Source organism: Mizuhopecten yessoensis, unplaced genomic scaffold (genome assembly GCF_002113885.1).
Source record: "Mizuhopecten yessoensis strain PY_sf001 unplaced genomic scaffold, ASM211388v2 scaffold4783, whole genome shotgun sequence".
NCBI lineage: Eukaryota > Metazoa > Mollusca > Bivalvia > Pectinida > Pectinidae > Mizuhopecten > Mizuhopecten yessoensis.
In genome coordinates, this window is record NW_018405719.1 from 712,661 (window position 1) to 733,881 (window position 21,221).

General features: G+C 36.6%; 2 protein-coding genes across 2 annotated transcripts in view; one reads left to right on the forward strand and one right to left on the reverse strand.

Moving 5' to 3' along the window:
- The window catches only part of LOC110449684 (cadherin-related tumor suppressor-like), an 87,892-nt gene extending 79,647 nt beyond the window's left edge, over positions 1 to 8,245 (forward strand). The window contains exons 13-18 of the mRNA XM_021496709.1: positions 130 to 233; positions 1,942 to 2,249; positions 2,401 to 2,609; positions 3,178 to 3,292; positions 3,555 to 3,704; positions 4,188 to 8,245. Coding sequence (XP_021352384.1) covers positions 130 to 233; positions 1,942 to 2,249; positions 2,401 to 2,609; positions 3,178 to 3,292; positions 3,555 to 3,704; positions 4,188 to 5,938 — 2,637 coding nt within the window. The 3' untranslated portion in view covers positions 5,939 to 8,245. The remainder of the gene's footprint in view (positions 1 to 129; positions 234 to 1,941; positions 2,250 to 2,400; positions 2,610 to 3,177; positions 3,293 to 3,554; positions 3,705 to 4,187) is intronic.
- Positions 8,246 to 9,709: 1,464 nt separating this feature from the next.
- On the reverse strand, positions 9,710 to 20,359 carry LOC110449685 (spartin-like). The gene is made up of 7 exons (XM_021496710.1): positions 20,250 to 20,359; positions 18,295 to 19,105; positions 17,149 to 17,472; positions 16,631 to 16,825; positions 14,567 to 14,728; positions 14,008 to 14,098; positions 9,710 to 13,358 (listed from the first exon to the last, which is right to left on the reverse strand). The coding sequence occupies exons 2-7, from the start codon at positions 19,097 to 19,099 to the stop codon at positions 13,172 to 13,174; spliced, it is 1,764 nt and encodes a 587-aa protein (XP_021352385.1). The 5' UTR covers positions 19,100 to 19,105; positions 20,250 to 20,359; the 3' UTR covers positions 9,710 to 13,171.
- Positions 20,360 to 21,221: the final 862 nt, after the last annotated feature.

Here is a 21,221-nt window from a genome sequence, read left to right on the forward strand (position 1 = left end):
AACAGCATGCATTGTAATTGGAGTCTAGGCCAGGGCTTGATATATTATTGGATTTCATTATTTTCTCTGTAAAGTAAATTTTACTTGTTTTTATGAAACTTACATTATTATTTTATTCTATTTTGACAGAGATTGGATGTCCATGTCCAAGACTGCCCAGCCAATGGAGAGGAATGTCAGTCATGTGAGGACGGTAATTCCTTCTGCCACGGTTACGACTCGCAGAACGCAGGGTACGTACCTAACAGCCAGAGAAACCGTTCTATAACAGACAGCTTTCTTCGGGAACACATTTTTAGTGTGTACAATTTAAGTAACAAAATTACAGAGGATACCAAATAATTGTTAAATATAAGTCGGACCACAGTAGTGTTTCTGTTTAAATCACATTTTAATGTGACAAATGATGCATGATATTAAGAGGAACACATGATATTAAGGGGAACATGTGATATTAAGAGGAAAATACCAAAAATGACCTCCTTGAAATTGCCTCCTTGGGACCAAGTTTTGAAAAGGCAAGGAGTAATTCTGTACCTTGGCAGAAAATTATCAAAGTAAAACAAACAATTCATTTAAAAGCAACAAAAGATTTGGGATTATATATATACTGACAAATGAATTCAACAATCACAACAACAAAATGTCACATAGTAAAATATGCTCCGTTCGTTTTGGTGAAAAACAATCAAGAATTGACACAACCCAGTAACAGTAGTTGAATTGTTTCCATCAGAATTTGTTAGATATCTTATTCAACGTAATGACAAAATGGACGCTATAAAATGGAGCGATGGAGAAGGACAAAACGTTTGTACTTGTAGCCAGATAGTGGGCTGTTTGATTGTCCTTTAATCTCACAAGGAACATGTAACCCAAAACTTTATATAGGAGTTTAAAAACTTGATTACTGTTACATTGTATCTGTCTGTGAATGGAAGCTGTAGACACGCCTGAGCGATTCTGTAAGACGGCCAACCCGATTAATGGTGGAATGCACGCACATTGTAGTGATTGTACCACTTATAAACCCGTGTGATACTGTCTGCTACCATATTTACGCTCTCTAGTTACACAGTCTACAGAATTCGTCATTAAAAGTATTTCCTCTGCATAAAATATCATATACGGTTATATGTGTTAGGGTACATGGTTATATGTGTGTGGGTACAATTGAAAGGCTGCCTTGAGTTTTTGTGACATGGATCACATGACTATGCGGTGGATGTTTCATCTGTTGGCATGAAATTTGATGTGTGCCTGGATTTAGGGATTTAGTTACCAGTGTAGATGTATTATAGGAAGACCGGGTCGAGTTAATGGTGTTATTTACAACAGGATGTACAATGTCCTCCATCATAGAGTTTGAAGAAATATTAAGGAGTTTAAATAATTAGTTGTGACCTGTGTGTGTTGTGTACCATCTCTCTGTATTTTTGTCGTGACAAAGAGTACAGAAGACACACATTGTTTGGTGTATGTTATAAAGTAGGTCACAAAATATATTTAAGGCATTCTTATTGCATCAAAACAAATACCTACATCATTGACTTGGTTACATGGGATCACTTACAGATAGAAAGACTTACCCTATCAGGATTTTAATGGTTATATAGACATCTAGCCAAATAAAATCATTTTTATTTGGCTATATCATTACCTACACACAGACTTGCTGGTTTTGGAGGGACACTCCTTATTTCCTCTGAAACATTATATAAAAATATTACAAGACACCCTTTTGACAAAATAAAAGTCTCAGCTTCCATAGTTAAAGCTGTTCTGTGTTCAGCCCCCTTCCCNAGCGATAAATAAATCAAATAAGGATACCTGGAAAGTATACTTTTCTATAACCAAACCATTTAACATTCTGATCAAGGCTTTAACCCGTTAGTAGGCGATAGTCTATCATTTTATAACAGTGTGTACCTCTGTTTACAGGAACCTGTATCTCGGCGGGGAGTTGAGTATTGGTGGAATTGGAGACATCACAGAAATCACCAGTCGAAACCAAATTGTTACACACGATTTCATTGGCTGCATAAAGAACTTCTACTGCAATGACAGTGACCTGATAACACGTTCGGGCTACCTTGCCAAGGTGAAGGTCAAGGACACTTGCCCAAGGTCAGAAGGGAAGAGTGTGTGTACAGGTATTGTCTGCAGCAATGGTGGTGTTTGTGTGGACGAATGGAGCACGGCCCGTTGTCGGTGTCCGGAGAAATACAGTGGGACTTTTTGTCAAATTGGTGAGTTGGTCAAAGATGATCAAGCATTGTCATTTACATTGTTGAGAATTCAAAATCTTTTCCTGGGTTTAGCTGTAAGAGTACAGTGATTTCATACTTTGAATGTTGTGAATTACAGCATTAATGATGTTTTTTGTTTTTGCTGTTTCAGAAGTAAAACCACTTGGATTTGGTGCCAACACAATTGTACAATTCACACAGAGGGAAAGTTACTATAGGGACAGCGTCGTTGGCACGGCAACCAACAGGAAGAGGCGGGCCACTGACACTTCCAGTGTGTTCATCAGATTCCGCACTACAGCTCAAAATGGTCTCCTGTTCTATGCCTCTCAGAACTCGGACTATAGCGCCCTTCTATCTGTAAGTGTTGTTGTCAAAATAGAAATTCGTTATAATTATAATAATAATAATAAAGGCTTTATTTATTCTTGATAGGATATTGAGCATTAAGCTCATCTTACATATGGTCAAGATACAATGTATGATAAAATGTACAATATTTATAGCAGGTAAAGATTTTAATGACAAGGAAATAACATAGATATTTATTATCACAAGTTAATGTAATCAGGCAAAGAAATGACATAAAATTGTATCTTCATCAGAAAATTGTATAAATGTGCACATGTATTATGGCATGGAAATCAAATAAGTAAATGATGTAAAGTCATAGTAACCGTATTGTAAGGAAATGAAGGAAAGACAACAACTGGAACAGAGACAGGCATAGACAAATCTACTTATACCTCAGCTCCGAAAACTGAGCGAATCTTCTGATAATAATCTGAAATTTGTGGAAAACAATAATGGATAATTGAGGTATCTCTGGGTTGATCAAGATCATAATAACACTAGACATTGAACATAGGAATAAGTTACAGTCATTCTAAGAAATGTTGATTCACGTTAATGATTATTTGTCTACCAGGTAATAGAAGGCAGACTGCAGTACAGTATACTGAAGCAGGGAATACAGACAGTACAACTATTGTCTGTCCAGGTATCCGATGGTAACTGGTACAACGTCACCATCTCTGTCACAGGTAAACACCAATAGGTCAATCATCAGGTAAAAACTGCACAAACAGGCAAGGTTACAGCTTCTGTACATTCATTTATACATTTCTGTTGTTTCCTTTGTAAATTTAAATCTTCACAAGAAATAACTATCACAGATTTAACAGCCCAAGAAAATATCCTGAACTGAATTCAGCCGTGTAGGATCAGTTTCATCATTTTAAGTTGGTGATCATTATTATTTTTCTAAATGTATGGTCAGTTAATGGTTTATTTTATATACTGTAGGTACACAGGTCAGTCTGACCGTACAGGGTTCCCCAGGAACTACCAAGGATTTGACCTCTGCCTTCCTGTTCTCTGACCCTAAAGTGACCACTTTAGCCCTAGGAGGTGATCCTTCATCTTCCTCATCTAATGGAGATGTCAGTCGACAAGGTATGCTGTCCCGATAATATAAAACCTTAGAGAGATACATTATATAACTGTGAAATATTTTACTGTTAAAGACCAATGTTTTTTTAAAAAGCATTCAACCAAGAAAAAGCCTGAAATATTTTAAGAGAATCTGTGTAGTAATATATCACTTGTAATTAATGACATTTTAAAATCAAATCCTATGTAAGGATGCATGTATTGATATTCATGGTTTCTTGATCAGTAACAGTTGTACTCATAGATGGGGTAAATATTTGTTATTAAATACGAATATATATTCAGCCTCTGAGTAAAATATTGATCATTTATCAATACACCAAGAATTGTCTTTTTATTATGGTTTGTTTTTTGGGACATAAGATCCTATTAAACATGTACCATATACATATACATATAGTCACCGACGTTTAGAATGCACCTTTATGTAAGCGTAAATATCTTGTCCAAGTTTGTCCTAATCAAGCTCTTCTCTTCATTAACCAGGTTTTGGCGGCTGTATTTCTGTATTCCGTCTGGACAATCAACCGATCACACTCAATGGTACAACTGACCGATTTGTTGTGGTACCTTCCTCAGGTGTAGAGAACGGATGTTCTGCTCTTTGCTCCGACTCACCGTGTGGAGATCGTGCGTGTACCCCAGTAGGGGAGGAAGTACAATGTGGTCCCACTGTTGATGATGCTGCTGGAATCGGCATTGGTGTTATTGTGGTGATAGCATTCTTTGGAGTTCTCATTATTGTGATCGTGGCTGTGTTTATCTTCTGTCGTATCAGACGACGGCAACAGAATAAATCAAAATCGGGAAATGCCAAAATGAATGGCAATGCTCATGTGAATAAGAATTTCACCGACAACAGTGCACATAGTCATCAGGACTCTGGGTACGGCGACCACCCAACAGAGGAGGATTTCATCAGCTCCCACATTGATCAGGGACTCACTGCAAGACGCAATCAGCCCAACAGGCCTGATATCATAAGCTCAGACAGGCAGCATCGCAAACAATTTCCTCTGGAGATTGATGACGGAACTGTTATTATAGACAATGGTGATGCTATCAACATGCATATGACAAGTGAGGACATCCCGGAGCATTACGATATAGACAATGCCAGTAGTATTGCTCCGTCAGACATTGATGTGGTGGCACATTATCGTGATTACCGTGGGGTAAACAAACATCCTTACCCACATCACTCCCACCTAAACAATATACACAATAAACCTCACAATAAACATTCCTCTAGGCATGGTCCCAGTCCTCAGACCGTGCCTGGGCACGGCCGCAGCTCCGCGCCCATCAGGGAGAGTCCATCTCCTTATGGTCGTCAAGGAATGACCCACAGTCCTGCTCTGCTGGACCCCTCTCAACTACACAATTCAGCATGCAATAGTCCCGCGGTACAAGGGGCCAGGAACAGCCCCATGAACCACCTTTCTAGGCAGTCACCACACATGAGGTACAGTCCCTTGACCAACCCTAATGTACGGGGGACACCACTGTCTGACCACGTACATCACAGTCGGACAGACTCTGAGCACAGTCTTGCCAGTCATCATAGTCACAGTTCCAGTTCCTCAGTGGCTCGTCCTCCATCTCTTCCTCAGGGCCACCCCTCCCAGCTCAGGGGCAACCCTGTCAAGGTGCAGCCTCCACAGCCACGCCAGGTTAAGGGCCTCACATATGGGGAAGTTAAAAAACTTAATACCCGTCCCCAGCCACCTAGTCCCGAGAGCATGGTGGAAATGGTGTCTTCGTCTAGTGCAAGTCATGGACACCACCCACCCTACATACACAACAGTTCTGTGTTAGAAGCCCCGGACTCAAGCTCCGAGGAAAGTGCAAATGACTCGTTCACATGCTCCGAGTTTGAGTATGAGAATGAAAGGCCTCGAAATGACTTTGATTCATCAAACTTGATCTTATCAAAACTGGCAGAGGTGGAAAATGAGAATCAGGATTATAACTCTCACAATAATAATAATCATAGAAAGTTCATATCAGATGGACGGACTTCAAATGGTGATTCCTTCGGGTCCTCGGAGGATGGTCCCGCAAATGGTGCTAAGCCAATCAATGGTACATTTAACTGGGATGAATTCTTAAATTGGGGCCCAAGTTTTGAGAAGTTAGTAGGTGTGTTTCGTGACATAGCATCCCTCCCGGATGGTGACAATCTAGACGGATCCCCAGAGATCGAAGTTCACCAGGAGGAAGAGGAATATGTATAACCCCTCAGGTCACTAGATGTTTGTCTAATTTATGAATTATAGCCCTTCATTGTGAGGTAGGAGTTTCCTCCCTTTACTATAAAGCATTGCATTATTATTCTTATTATGTTTTCAAATCAATTATGCAAATATGTATTACATTTGCATGAACATTTTTATAAATTTGTAAATTCAGAATTCGGTTTCCTGAGTCAATTTTATGATGTAAAGGAAAAAGAAATTTGTACATAGACATTTGTAAGAAGTGTATGTAATATTGAACTAATTGTTTTTATTTGTCTGAGAAAATGGACGGAGTGAGAATGTATCAGACTTGGTGCAAATGAATTTGTGTATGAAACATCTATTATAACATTGTTTACATTGTATACACATCAGTGTGCTGCAAATTATTTTTCTGAGAGTATTAGTATGAAGAATTCTTTTCTAAGTTGAAGTTTTGTAATGGTGAGTTGTAGACTTGGTCTACAGTATCACAGAATACCCAGTATTACCCTGGGCCTGTATTTATTAATCCAGTATTGCTCAGGCACAAATTCTAGGCTCAAACTCACTTTATTGTAACTTGCTGAAATAATGTAGCGGTCAAGAAGTTAAGTGAAGACATTGGAATGCAGTATCTCCAAAGGTCCTCCAAATAATTGTAAAAATGTGCAATTTGAAGAATTATTTTACTGGAACAAGGATTTGAATTTTTCATGAATACAGGCTCAGAACTTTATCCAAATATCTCCCTTAAAACTGTTGATTCCATTCTTCTCCTTGATTAAAGTTAATTTCTTTTTGTCAGGAAATGTCAAAGTATCAAACTGGTAGGTAACGTTGAAAGCAGATCAATCTATCATGGTCAAAATCATTCAGAAATGAATATTTAATTTAATGGATTTAATGCCGATATTGAGTCCAAATCATAAATCTTTTGACTTTGGGTATATTTTTTACATCAGCTTCATAGAATTCCTTGACGTGTTTATTTGAGAGTGATTTGTGAAAAAAAGAAACTTTAACATATGTATTGGTCATAAGATGACTGTTAAAAGAGTTTATGTGACTAAGATTGAGTGGAAGTGCTGTGTCAGTTGAGTGTTTGCATCTAAGCTGTGATTTGGGTGTCGTTGCAGTGAACAGCGTGTATGTTGTCCGAGATTCACAGCAGTTGATTTGGAAGTCTGTACTATAACAGGTCCAAGTCTTTCTGAAATAGCCAAGGAGCAAAACCATCAAGTTTACATTCCATCCTAACATTATCCACTTACTGTTCAGCTGGACTAACAAAGTGGTCAGTTAAGTTAAAATTCTGTGTTTGGTCACCTCAGCTGGGATTTCATTTGAGGAGACAGCTTAGCTGAAATCCCATTGGAAGTTTTAGCAGGTATTCCAATTGAGGACTTGGCTGAAATCTCATTTGGGGGGTCCCCTTACATTACCTGGATCTCATGAGTGTGAGGCTGAAATCTCATGTCAGGGCTCTTACCTGAATTTCCCTTAAGATGGTCTGTTTTAAGTAAGCAAGGCTGTTTCTTTGATCAGTGTTGCTTTACAGTTTCTGATAGCTCAGTTTTTCGGAAATATAACAAATTCCTTGGTGTTTTTTTTCTATTCTGAAATGTATTTTGTAAGTTTCCACCATCTGATAGACATGCTAATGTGTTGAAGTGTATATTAACTTATTAATCAAAACGACCTGCTGTACCTACACTGGCATGTCATACTGCTGAGGAGCAACGCTCCAATCATGATATTGCTCACAAAAATCAAAACTTAATTACATTTTATTGTTGTCTCCAGTCTTTTATAATGTTACCATCAGTATACAGCATTAAACTAAAAAGGATTTTTCTATTTCCACGTACTTGAATTCATATTCTTTCCAAAGATCAATATTATTTTACCTTTAGTGTCCAAAGTTTTGATTTGCATCATTTCCCAAAATCAGAACAGACGTTATTTAGTTTGTTCAGTTTTATAAGATCTTATTTAAGAAATATTGGCATTTTTTTTCCACTGAAAATTTGTCTTGCTTTAATATTGTAAATTGTATAACATGTGAAGTTTTATCAACATTTACCAGAAGGTTTGTGTATATCAGCTGTGATTTTTCGAACCAGTGTTTCTATAGACCTATGTTTATTTCTATAGACCTACGTTTCTAAGGATCGGAATGTCTGACGTTGTGTTTATGTTGGTCCCTAACATTTACCAAATATGTATACATGTACCATCGCTCTAGCAATATTACGTCACATATCAGGTCAGATTGATCAACGTGTCAAGATTTTTATATGAAAAATTAAAAAACTAAATATAAATATATAAACTTTGTTTTGTCATCTGTTACTGTTGATGAGTGTAATGTGTAGTGTGAATGAAATGATTGTAACTCAGTATAGCTGTCAAACCTCCCTCATTAGGAGGGTATAGCTGTCAAACCTCCCTCATTAGGAGGGTATAGCTGTCAACCCTCCCTCATTAGGAGGGTATAGCTGTCGGCCCTCCCTCATTAGGAGGGTATAGCTGTCAACCCTCCCTCATTAGGAGGGTATAGCTGTCAACCCTCTCTCATTGGGAGGGAGACTCCTTTTGACCAAAATTTACCAATCTCCCTTGAAACTTCCTGATTCAAGTCCATGCAAACTCACCGAAACTCCAAATCTACATTCTGTGGTCAAGTGATCTCCTGGTTACTGCAGAAGGTGTGTAATGATCATAACAGGTGTGTTTGAATCAAATGAATGCTATTTGGAGTTTTTTTGATGCATAAAAACAAAGATAAATTGAGCAAAGCAGTTTCAGTCGTATTTCAGACTTTCTCCCTCACTGGAGGTTTCAGAGGTTGACACCTAGGACTCGGTTGCGGAAAAGTTCAACCCAGATTTCTAATGGAACTTCTTCTCTGGACACCAATATCCTGAAAAAGTTCACCCACAGAACAATTGATATATGGAACATCTTGCATCAAAACACTTGTTTCTGGGGAAAACACTCGCATAACAAACTGAATGCATTAATTCAAGAATATCTCTACAATGTAATTCCATCCTTGATATATTTGTATCCAGCCAGGGAGATTAACAAAGTTTCAATGTATGAAGTACATAAAGACAGTCAACAGAAAACAAATTTCATAGGTTAATATTTTCCAAAGGCACTTCCTGTTTAGATGTGATAGAGGTGGAGAGGTACTATTACAGATTTCGGTTAGAAAATTTAACAAAAGTGAAAATCTCTAATAACATTTATTTGTATACATGTTGTGTCTTTCCTTATATATTTGTTAAACTCAGATAAATTAACAAGTAATTGTGCTATTGCAGCCAGATATAGGGAAGACTGGTAAGATTGCAAGATTTATCTCCCTTGAAGTGGTGCAATATGGCACTGATTTTTATGTAGCTATCGATAAAAAAACTTATAAATTATTTTCTACTCATTATTAAAAAAAAATACTTTATGAAAAACGTGGATTGGAACATAATTTATCTGACTGATCATGAAATTTTGGAAGAAAAACACAGGATGTTGCCAGAGCGTAATGTACTTATCTCCCCTGTATCAGATAACTCGACTATCCACTAGACCTATTGGTCAATTTTCATCTAAATATTATACAAATATCAATAGATGGATACACAAAATTTTGGTGTTTAATCACCAAAAGGATATCTTTCAAAATATTAATAAGAGTAAAATTACCATAACACAACCCATGGCATTTTAACCGTGGAGGTCTTGATTGGTACAGAAAAGATAACAGATGTAAATAGTTTATAAGCCAACAATAATTTTATTTATCACAGTAAACATGTTATAGACAATCTCGACAACTAAACAGTCACATCCTTTGTCTGACAACGATTTAAATAGACAAAATAGAGGAAAATAGCATGGCGCCCGACCACTAAACCAAACATTGATGTTTAGACATTTATGTTCTGCCATATGAGCTATGACCACAAACACAACACTGTATTTACAACATAGATCGAGTATTACCTTGACATGTGTAGATAGTACTTGGTACAAGGGTTTGTTACCAGGCAACAATTAAAAACGGGATGAAGAAAAATAACGCATAGGTATTAAAATGCAGAAACTAAATTTGAAGAGATTCCCTCTACAAAATGAGGTTTCTGGTCAACGGTGTTCAAGTTTATTTGTGAACAAATGGAATTTACAATCATTCATGTGTAAATATTAGGTGGAATGTAACTTCTAGCAGTCCCACAATAATATACTAGGTAGTAGCCATGCACTATTGTAATATCAAAGTTTTAAGTACTTATCAAAGTTGATGTAATCCTTATACAAACGACTTTTTACTTACATACAGTTGTGTGTAGAAGGTGTCACAACTATTAAATACTGCATGATGTTCAGACTGGTGCTACACATTGTTCATCAGTACTACATGTTTTTAAGCCCAGTACTGAAGTAATTTTAGACCAGTACTGTACTATAGTCAGTGGTCTTCCGGTGATTACACTCGATAACCAGACAGGATACAGAACTTAAATATAAATCTAATATACAGCCATATTTAAGTCTCTGGTGAGACTTTTATGATTGTAACATGTAAGAACCATCGCTTTGTGTGCTGCTATTCTCTAGAACTATAGGTAATCATTTTTCTGTTCTGATGTAGACAAGGGGAGGCAACTGGATCAACATACTATCACATCACTGAACACGGATGGACTTCAATGCTCTGATGAAACAAATGAATTAGTCCAGTCAATGTACTAAGTCCAGCTAATTTACTAAGAATACATTTATATTTATGTCAGGACCTTTTCCTATGCACAAGAATAAATAATTTACACCATGATTTGTTCTATTTTCAAACAACATTGATAATCTAATTTTAAGTTTAATTATAATTATTTCCTCAATGTACATCAACACTTATGATTGGTATTCAAATGTTTTTGATATGCAGTGCTAAACTAATAATAAAGACAAATGATGGGAACTAACAAAGATATACACAGAATATTGATAAGTTTGACCTTTGACCTTCACTGATGACCATCTAACAGGTATAATTGTGATGTTGATGTAACTTTTACAGCGCACAGACACGCCACACAGATGTACAGAGTGTTTACTATGTAATCCCTGAAGACTGCAGACCATGTTAACCATTCAACTGCCTGGTAATGCCTCAATAACACAACAGTGCATTACATTAAGGGAAAATGCTTTTTACCATAATTCCCAGGGTAATAATAGGGTTGTCTTGGCAGACTTAAATAAATACAATATTATATACAGTACAACCTTGTCATGTTAAAGTCATTAGGATCTCCTTACAGAGTAAGTATTTGATTAATACACACATATATAATATCATGGAACTGGAAATTATTATAGAATTTAAAAAATCCTTTAAATAATTGAAAATGTAGGTTTTATTGCACATGTATATAGGTGATATTAGCAACATAACTGTTTCCTGGTGGGTCTGGATCCCGTCGTTAGTTTATTTCACACATCTGTTCTTATAAGTAGAATAATGCCAATCAATATCGACACAAACCGGTAAAGAGATAAATCTCTAAACAAATAAACCTCCTTATCCTTGTATTTGATTTAATCCTTATCCTTGTATTTGATTTAATCCTTATCCTTGGATTTGATTTCATCCTTATCCTTGTATTTGATTTCATCCTTATCCTTGTATTTGATTTCATTAACATCAATTTAACACTAAACATGTAACATATATCATTGTCGATATAGAAGTAAGGTCCGCTGTAATACAGCAATATAACTGGTACTATGTAGATGTTTTTCTTATACAAAGAATTAAACACATGTCCAGACTTAGTTATACCAGATGTTAAACAAGCAGATATGAAATGTGTTAGGGTATTGTACCTTGTCATACCAGATACGAAATGTGTTAGGGTATTGTACCTTGTCATACCAGATATGAAATGTGTTAGGGTATTGTACCTTGTCATACCGGATATGTTATGTGTTAGGGTATTGTACCTTGTCATACCAGATATGAAATGTGTTAGGGTATTGTACCTTGTCACACCAGATATGAAATGTGTTAGGGTATTGTATCTTGTCATACCAGATATGAAATGTGTTAGGGTATTGTACCTTGTCATATCAGATACGTAATGTGTTCGGGTATTGTACCTTGTCATACCAAATATGAAATGTGTTAGGGTATTGTACCTTGTCATACGAGATATGAAATGTGTTCGGGTATTGTACCTTGTCATGCCAGATATGAAATGTGTTAGGGTATTGTACCTTGTCACACCAGAGATGAAATGTGTTAGGGTATTGTATCTTGTCATACCGGATATGAAATGTGTTAGGGTATTGTACCTTGTCATACCAGATATGAGATATATTAAGGTACTTGTACCAAGCAAAATCAGATAATAATTATAATAAGGTCTTAATACCTAGCAATATTAGATATTCATGTGTCCGCTAGATAACCAAACCAATCTGTAGTGACATGGATGTAAAACTACTCATTAACTATATTAGGGCATTTCTACATAGATAAATTTCAAATGGCACAACAAATTATATTTTTCATCATACAGGATATACATGTATAAACAAATAATTGGGTATAGAGACCAACCAGGGGAACTGATTATCAGTCTAGAACATAAGTCACCAATGTTACATGTTTGACACCAAACAAGTGGAAAGTCTTATCACTCGGTCTGTTGGTACCTCGTAAGTCCTGAATACTCGCTCATTAGTCTCTAGTATTATAATAAATTAACTTTATGAATTCACTTTGATAATACATGTAGTATAAAACATTTTTATACCTGATATAGTGTTAATTCTCAAACACCTACTAAAATTTGTTAAAATTCTTATTACATACCCCGGTAGGTGATAGCATCTTGTTGAGCTTATCATTTGCAATACATGTACGGTTACGTACCTATAAACTTGACGTGTACAGTTGATCCTAGAGGGCCTGGCTTCAGTTTCATAAAATAATCATATGTTAACAAGGATTTATCATTAAGTGAATTTTCCCAATAACAAAAGCTTTGGAAATAAGGGAATATCTAAACCAAGCTTAGAAACATCATGAAAGCATGGAGTTGACCTTTAAGTCAAATGAATTTTGTCCATCATATCGATCAACATTTCTTGTGCCATAATAAACAAATTGGACGACAAGAACTAGAAAAGCTGGCCTTCAACAATCCTATCACAGATCTGAAATAAAAGGTGGGTATTTTATTGTGGCATTCCTTTGTTGGATCGAGCCGTGCAGAAGTCCTTGACGACCTCCTTCCCTGTCGCCTTGGCGGCCCGCTTGGCCAGGGCCTTGATACCGAGCTGGTCCACGTTGTATGCTGTCATGGCCACATTTCCCATCGTGTACAATGTATTCTCTGTCAGCTTACTGGCACTCTGTCCATATCTGGTCAACAAAGTAATAAATATCATAACGCTACCCCTCTGTGAGCCTAATTTTACAACTTATAATCCCAATATTATGCATTTCTGCGGTTTAGTTATTTTAAAAAGTTGTTCACTTATTTGACAGACCTACATTCACCACAAAATATCTAAGCTCTTCATTATGTAGCTATACAAGTACATATATCTGTGTTTTATACAAGTACATATATCTGTGTTTTATACAAGAAATAAGCATAGGAAATATGCTATATCATGGTATGGTAGCTCTTCTTAGATTTTCACCTGAACAAGAAGTGAATTTTTATGTTGTCTCTGGTGTGGTGTTCATGTTGAGCCTATTTTTTTGTTTTAAAAACAGGATCTTGATACTCTGAAATTGGGAGAGTTTGCAATGAAAGTGTTAAAAACTGGACTTTCACATCCTGAATGATCAATTTCTTAGAAAAAATACATTTTCGAAAAATTTGAAAAATCTTAGAATGTACATTAATCTTGTTGTTTATTCATTGCATTTCAATATGGAATGGGTCAAATGATCCCCATTTACACCAAAGAGTAGGTGCTGTATTTTAAAACAGAAAGGTACATAGATCCTGCGTATTTACCGAAAATCATTTCTCTGACCATACATAGGATTTGTCACTTACTTGTGGTCAACAGTATGGACGGTTTCTTGAGCAATATTTCTAGCCAACACTTTTGCAGCTGATTCAAGGGAGATATAAACAGTTCCAAATCCTGCAACAAATTTTATACAATTTAATGTTATATCAGCACAATAAAAGCTACTTCCCAAACATATTCCTTCTGCTTGAAAAGTATAGATTGCAGAAAGATTCATATAGTACAACCAATTCAGAGTGTATGTGTGACGGTTCAATGTCTAGTACGATACATACTCCAAAATGATATGTCACCTTTGTCAGACAAATGACCAGTGGAGTGTATGTACACAAAGGGTAATTTATGTAGGAGTTTGACGTCAATTTGTCTACATATAAGCTTATGAACACTTAATTGCAAAAGAGGATGAATCAAACAAAAGGATTCGGCTATGATTTGTTTAGTATTTGGTCATAGATGTGCAAGAAGCCACTGACATAATATACCACAGCTGGCCAGTTCTGAATCGAGATAAGGGGGCTCATTGACTTTTGCAGCAGAGAATTTTTATAACAAGGTAAATTTATTTAATAAATTTCATACCTTTAACTCCTGTTGCAGCAACATCTATGACATCATCAATCTTTGATTTTCCATCTGAAGACTTTTCTGTGACAGATTTAGGAAGAATTTTCTGACCCTGTTTCCTGATATGTGGTGCCACCTCCTTAGCAACGGCCACAGTTGCCTCCCCTAGCTTGTTTACTACAGAGATAAGTTGATGTTTCTGACTTATTCAATATATCATCACATTTACATCAATTTACAATGTTATATAATGAATAATACTTATAACAAGCCATTAAGAACAATACAAATCCCCTCTTGTGTACTAAAGTCTATCAGAGAGCAAATATTTTGCATCTTCTCAATAGAAACTTAACCAGCAATTCATTTTTTGGCAGGGCATACAAATTTATGGTGACATTTGACACATTGAAAAACTTTTTTTTTAATCATTCACACATTTGAAACTACTTATTGTATGATGCTCGACAAGCACCTGTTCAGAAATTATATCATTAAAGTGATGATAATGATCTGATTTACAGGGTTTACCATCATTGTCAATCTTAAGGATGTGCCTCAATGTGTCTGATGTATGTGTGTTGGAGTTGGTATGTTGGTGTATTTGCTTTTCAGCAACAGTGTGGATCTGATGCCCACTTTTAGAGGGCAACCTTACTGAAATACTAAGCTTAAGGCAGGGTACTACTTAACACAGTCACTACATGTACTACCAACAGGTAAAGCATTCATGGGACTACACTTTATGCTGGACATTTAGCAGGGAAAACTGATTACTGACAAAGTTTTTTGATATAAGTAATGATGATCTTGACCTTGTCACTGTGAAACACAAACTCAGATATAAGTAATGATGATCTTGACCTTGTCACTGTGAAACACAAACTCAGATATAAGTAATGATGATCTTGACCTTGTCACTGTGAAACACAAACTCAGATATAAGTAATGATGATCTTGACCTTGTCACTGTGAAACACAAACTCAGATATAAGTAATGATGATCTTGACCTTGTCACTGTGAAACACAAACTCAGATATAAGTAATGATGATCTTGACCTTGTCACTGTGAAACACAAACTCATACAAGGATCTAAGTTTTCATAAATGACAATTTTATGAAGTTTTATCAAAATTCATTTGGAAATGAAGTAACTACAGTGAAAAAAATGTGTGCCTACCAGAATTCAAAATTTTCACCCATGAATTTCACCTTTCACCTATAGCCTTGAAATTTTATAGGAGTCATTCACTTGCCATATATAACTGACTAAAATTTAATGAAATTGGATTTACATACAGATAGACAGATGAAATAATGGGCAGATAAACAGTATCTACCTCCTTTGTAAGAATTAATGAACAAATTCTGCCAGAACTGTACTGTACCAACCATCTATACAACTTGATATTATTATCGCTGATGTCACAGGATCACCCTACAGAACTCTCTGATGCGAGGACCTTTTCTTCTTCGGGGCTTATTCTTATCTAACATTCTAGAACTGCTCACATGCTTATTGACAATTTAATCATGCTTAATATTCTTTCTATTACCATTTCCATTCCTTAAGAGACAGAACAATAACCTTACGAGTTTTGCTTGTTTGAGCCCTTTTGATACATTTAATTTTATGTTTACTATCCCTTATTTCTGATCCTTTAATCACCTCTGCTACATTGTAAATATTTTGATACTACAATTCATACATTCACATTTACCATGAATCTTTTAGTGCATCACACTGAAATTATTTAGCACTTATTCTATTATGCACCAATCAAAAATGGCTAAAGCATTTCACCCTTTCAGGATGTAACTCTTAGCAACTTGATGACATCCCAGTTATTCTCTATTGTACTAGTCACATGACCTTTATTGTCATTGTACCATAGTTGCAAACATCATATAACTGTGCTCTGAAGACGGCCTCCCTTTGGCTGAAACATGTCAGCACGTAGGATGTAAATCAAACATTACATTTTGTACCGGATTCAGTGGTGTTGTTGCTCATCATTTCTATTTTCATTTTCAAATTATGCCAGAATTAATTTGTTAAAGATTGACCTTGACTTACTTATAAATGAGCTAACTTTGATAGCGACATTGGCCCCTGACCTGGCATAACGTGCACCCGACTGTAAACGAGGGTCAATCTCCGCAGCTTTTTCCTCTGGCTTCAGCCTTTCTCTAACTTTTTCTGATCCAAGCCTGATCAAATTACTGGTTTTCTCGGCACCTTTTCCAACTCCCCAAGATATCCAGTCAGCAGCTGCCAATCAAATCACAATATAGGAATATTCTTGAATAATTATTGTAAGTTTTTTGCCCCTATATTTATGGACAAAAATGTTTGAAAAGTACACAGAAATGAATCCAACACACTACTGTACTGAGATACATACTTGCAAGTGATTTCAATTGATACTGCTCAAAAAAATCTAGACAATGTGTAAACTGCTGGATGGAGTAAAGAATTTTGTCTTTAGAATAAACAAACTTGAATTAAGATCATTGACACACAGGAGAGTTTCAAAAATAGAAATAATTTTAGAAGCTAAATATATATAAAAAAATATATATAACAATACTCACCAACTGTTATTCCTTTGGAAATCTTCTCTGATGTAGTTGTCTCCCCTGCTTGTCCAGAAGCTGTCTTTGCTCTGGTTTCCTCCTGTTCAGTTTTGCCCCCTACAACCCCCTCCTGTGGTCCCTTTGTTTGATCCCTTTCACCTGCGGTGGCCTCCGATGACCATCCCGCCTTACTGTCCCCTGTGGCTGCCAGTGGTGGGGCTGAGGGGCTGACAGGGCTGGGCTGCTGCTCCTGGAGTAAGGTCAATGACCCAAGTGTTCTCTCAAAGTTTTGTCTCTCCTCACCAGAAATGTTTTCAGGCAAAATAAGTCCCACAGCTGCACCTATACAAAATCAAATCAGTGGGTTTCTTTTAATGTTTTCTTTAAAAGTTCACTTGAATCATCACACTTACTGTAATCATCGTAATTAGTGCAATGGGCACTTACAAAATTGGGTTAAGGGGTGGCTTATTTGGATAATAAAATGTGAGATACAGAAAAAGTTCTGAAACTTTAACTGCTGTTTCACTACTAGTGTGACTGGAGGTTTGGAAACTTCACAGGAAGCTCAGTCATGATCATCACACTTAAGTCTCTGCATTAAAGTGTAAGTACAAATGTAATATAAATCACTGACCAGGCCTGGGAGAAGTTTATATAATTCCAATTCCTTTCACAGTCAACAAAAGAGGGGGAGGGTAGTTATAGGGGGAGGGGTACTATTTATGGCAAATACGGTATATTGCTTTTTTATGATTGGATGATTGGAACTGTCAGATATTTCAAAATTCAAGTTCCTTTCATTTCTAAATATTAATACATGCACTATGTAAATGAGCTAAGCAGGAATAAAACAATTTGAACAAATAATTTCTTTTTTAAAGTTACACTCAGTTACATCAGAAAAACCAGAACTAATACATTGTCTTCCTTCATTCAAAAAAGAAACATAATAGATCAAAAAATAAAAAATAAATCTACTCACTACACAATAATTATCTTAGTGAAATTGAAAAAAAAATGAGTTAATAATTCTCTCATACAAATATCAGTCCCTTTCTAAAAATTTAAGGAGACCTTTTTATATTTAAATTATTTCTAGCCTTTAGGATTGATTGCCAGCTTTTATCTAGAATGAGAACAATCCAAAGTCTTTTGGAATACCTTGCTGTTGTGAGGACATATCGGGGAATATGTAGGCCCCATTGGTGGCCCTCAGTGCAGGCGAGGTCCCAGGCACCAAGGGGTAGTACCAGTCGTGGACCTGAAGGAAGGCTGGTGGTCTCTGTATGTTACTTCCCTCACTCAAAGAGTTCTCGTTAAACTTTGCGATTCTTAGAGCAGAGGGGTAGGAAGGAGCACTCACAAAGCCTTCAGGAGAAATGTAAAATATCTGGACACCATCAGAGATTGACAATATTTCAGTAGCATTTGATTCTAACGAGTCCAATCCACTCTGTGAGTCACTCATGATACTGTCACCAATAGAAACAAAAGCCTCCTCACTCATGTTTGAATCTGTCCTAGACATGGCTTGTTCATATGATGGTGGGGATTCAATGTCCATTGCACTCTCTAATGATGCGTGACCGTTTGTGTGGTTATTCACCTCGGACATTATTTGAGCCTGAAGTGTTTGCAGCCTGTACGTTATCTGCAACTTTGTCTTTGTCATTTTCTGCTGCATTTGTTTCGCCGTATCTTTGTCTTCATCCTTTTCGCAAACTTTCTCAGCATCCATGTCCAGAGCTTGTGACAGGTTTTTTAACCCATCCTCGTATGACTTAACTGCAGCGTCTATCTGACCCTGCTCGTCCAGAGACAGGCCCTTCTCTATGTTCTCGTAGGCCTTATCGTGACACTTCTGCATGCTTCTAAAATTCGCCTGACCAAGTATGCCACCTGGTGGAGGCGGACGGGGAGGTCTTTCTCGACCTTGGGGTCGAGTTGGCATTTGGCACTCAGCCATTATATACTGAAATAAAAATGGAGATTCAAGTTAAAGATCAATGTCATAATTGTGTCTTCCAAACATAGTCATGGGAAATAATCTTCAATTAGGTAAACTTTGCATCAGACTAATAGAATCCATTCTTGATGTGAGGTATGGATAAGGTTATTCTGACCTTGACACATTATAAGCATTATGGTACTTTCTATCTACAATGTTTATAACATATCAAGCATCACAACATTACCTGTTATGAAATGACCCATTTATTGTCAGTTCATTTATCAATCTGGATCATATGACACTTTGGTGGATTTACATTTATATACTGTCATAACATGTTACTAGGCTATTTTATAATGATGCTTATTTTTAAGATAGCATCAAGCTTAATGGGTTTTTTTCTGTGTGGTCAGTACTATCAGGAAATGTGGAATTCTATGGCTATGACACAACAAGTATCTCACACATATCAATAAATGGTTTATTTATTTTTCAAAAACTATCCTTATTATCACCAACCGCCACTAGATTTCATCAGCAGAGTCCTTGGTATGCAATCGTCCAAATTTCCCACCTCAGTAACACAATTTTGTAGACTACGCAAATTACACAGAAGTGACTAATCAGCTAACCATACTGTTTCGTACTGAAACAGAATACATTTTCTATTTAGAAAAATTCTGACCACCTCATTTTGTTGATTAGTCACTCCTGTGTAATTCACATAATGTACAAAAATGGTGTCGCTCAGGTTGGACATTTTGAACAATTGAACACCCGAGAACTCTACTGAAGGAATTTACCAGCTGTTGGTGATAAAAAGGGCAGTTTTAGATAAATAAATAACACAATTATCAGTATTATGTGTTGTGTCATTGCAGATTTTTGATGTCAGCACCTCAAAACTCTCAGACAAATTGTTTTACCATAGGTCATTCGTAATTATTTTGAAGAAAATATTAGCCTTTTAACACATTACCTACACTGATGTTATCCTATATGAAATACTGCATTGAAAACGAAACTGGTCCTCAATATGCTCAACGACATTGGCTAATGACGTCGATGTTGGCCTATCTGAAGTTGGTTGTTAGCCCTTTTGATAAGCTGTCATTGGTTAACAACACATTGTCACGAGACATCACGAGTTAGAAGAATATCTTACCTTTTAACGTCCTCGTGGAATTAATCTATAATCTAGGCCTTGTTCAGTGGAGACGGATGCGTTTTGTTATGATCGTGAAGTGCGTGAAAATGAGTCACCCGGAAGTTGATTTATACTTTTCGGAATGTTACCTTACGTATACGTATATTCCGAAACATTCCGATTACAGAGTCAAGAGACTACTAAAGATCTGAATGGTGACCGGAACTGACAAGATTAAAGCGTCTTTTAGGACCAGTGCCGTTTTCGTTTAAACGTCCAAACCGGTCGGACCACAGCTGTTCGTTTATCAAATAAGGCCTCAATATTTTTTCCAACATAGTACACCCCACCCCAGGAAATTTGGACCCCCCCCCCCCCCCCCCAGATAGGTATCTGGATCCGCCTCTGCATTCCTCTGGATCTTTAAAACAAGCAATCAGAAATTGTTCTTAACATATTTGATCAATGTCAAGCAATATTTAAAAGTCATCATTTGATAAAAATTGAGAGCCCTTCACTTAATCATGCTGCAAACTATAATGACCCTAGACCTCTATTATTCAGCAGTTGCTAAAAATAAATATGTTTAGATCACAGACTTAGATAATCTAATTCCGTGGTTTAAATGAGCTTCATAACCATATTGTTACTTTCGTCATAGTCAACAATCATCCTCGATATTCCACAGGTTACGCTTACTTACGCTCTCTGTACCCCTGGAATAGTTGGATCATTTGACATCAAAAGAATCTGTCAGCCACGTAACGGTCAAATGGGGTGTCGCTCCTTTGTAATGGAGTCCGTCGATTTACCCAATACAACCCGTTGTAATCTTCAAAGTACATGTACATAGCCTAGTGATTGGTCAGGGTTTTTCTCCTGAGACCAATCAAATAGCTTTTCGCGTGCCTTCAATTACCAGGGGTGCAGATCTAGAGAGCAAAATAATTCCTGTATGAACTCTATCTAAATCAGAGATTTATAACGATA

Bases quoted from the DNA above. Each gene is read 5' to 3' on its own strand.
- LOC110449685 (XM_021496710.1), bottom strand. From the start codon at position 19,099: ATGGCTGAGTGCCAAATGCCAACTCGACCCCAAGGTCGAGAAAGACCT. The intron at 14,729-16,630 runs GTAAGTCAAGGT...TTATCTCTGTAG, and splicing joins CAAAGTTAGCTCATTTATAA to TAAACAAGCTAGGGGAGGCA. The intron at 14,099-14,566 runs GTATGAAATTTA...AATTTGTTGCAG, and splicing joins TGCTGCAACAGGAGTTAAAG to GATTTGGAACTGTTTATATC.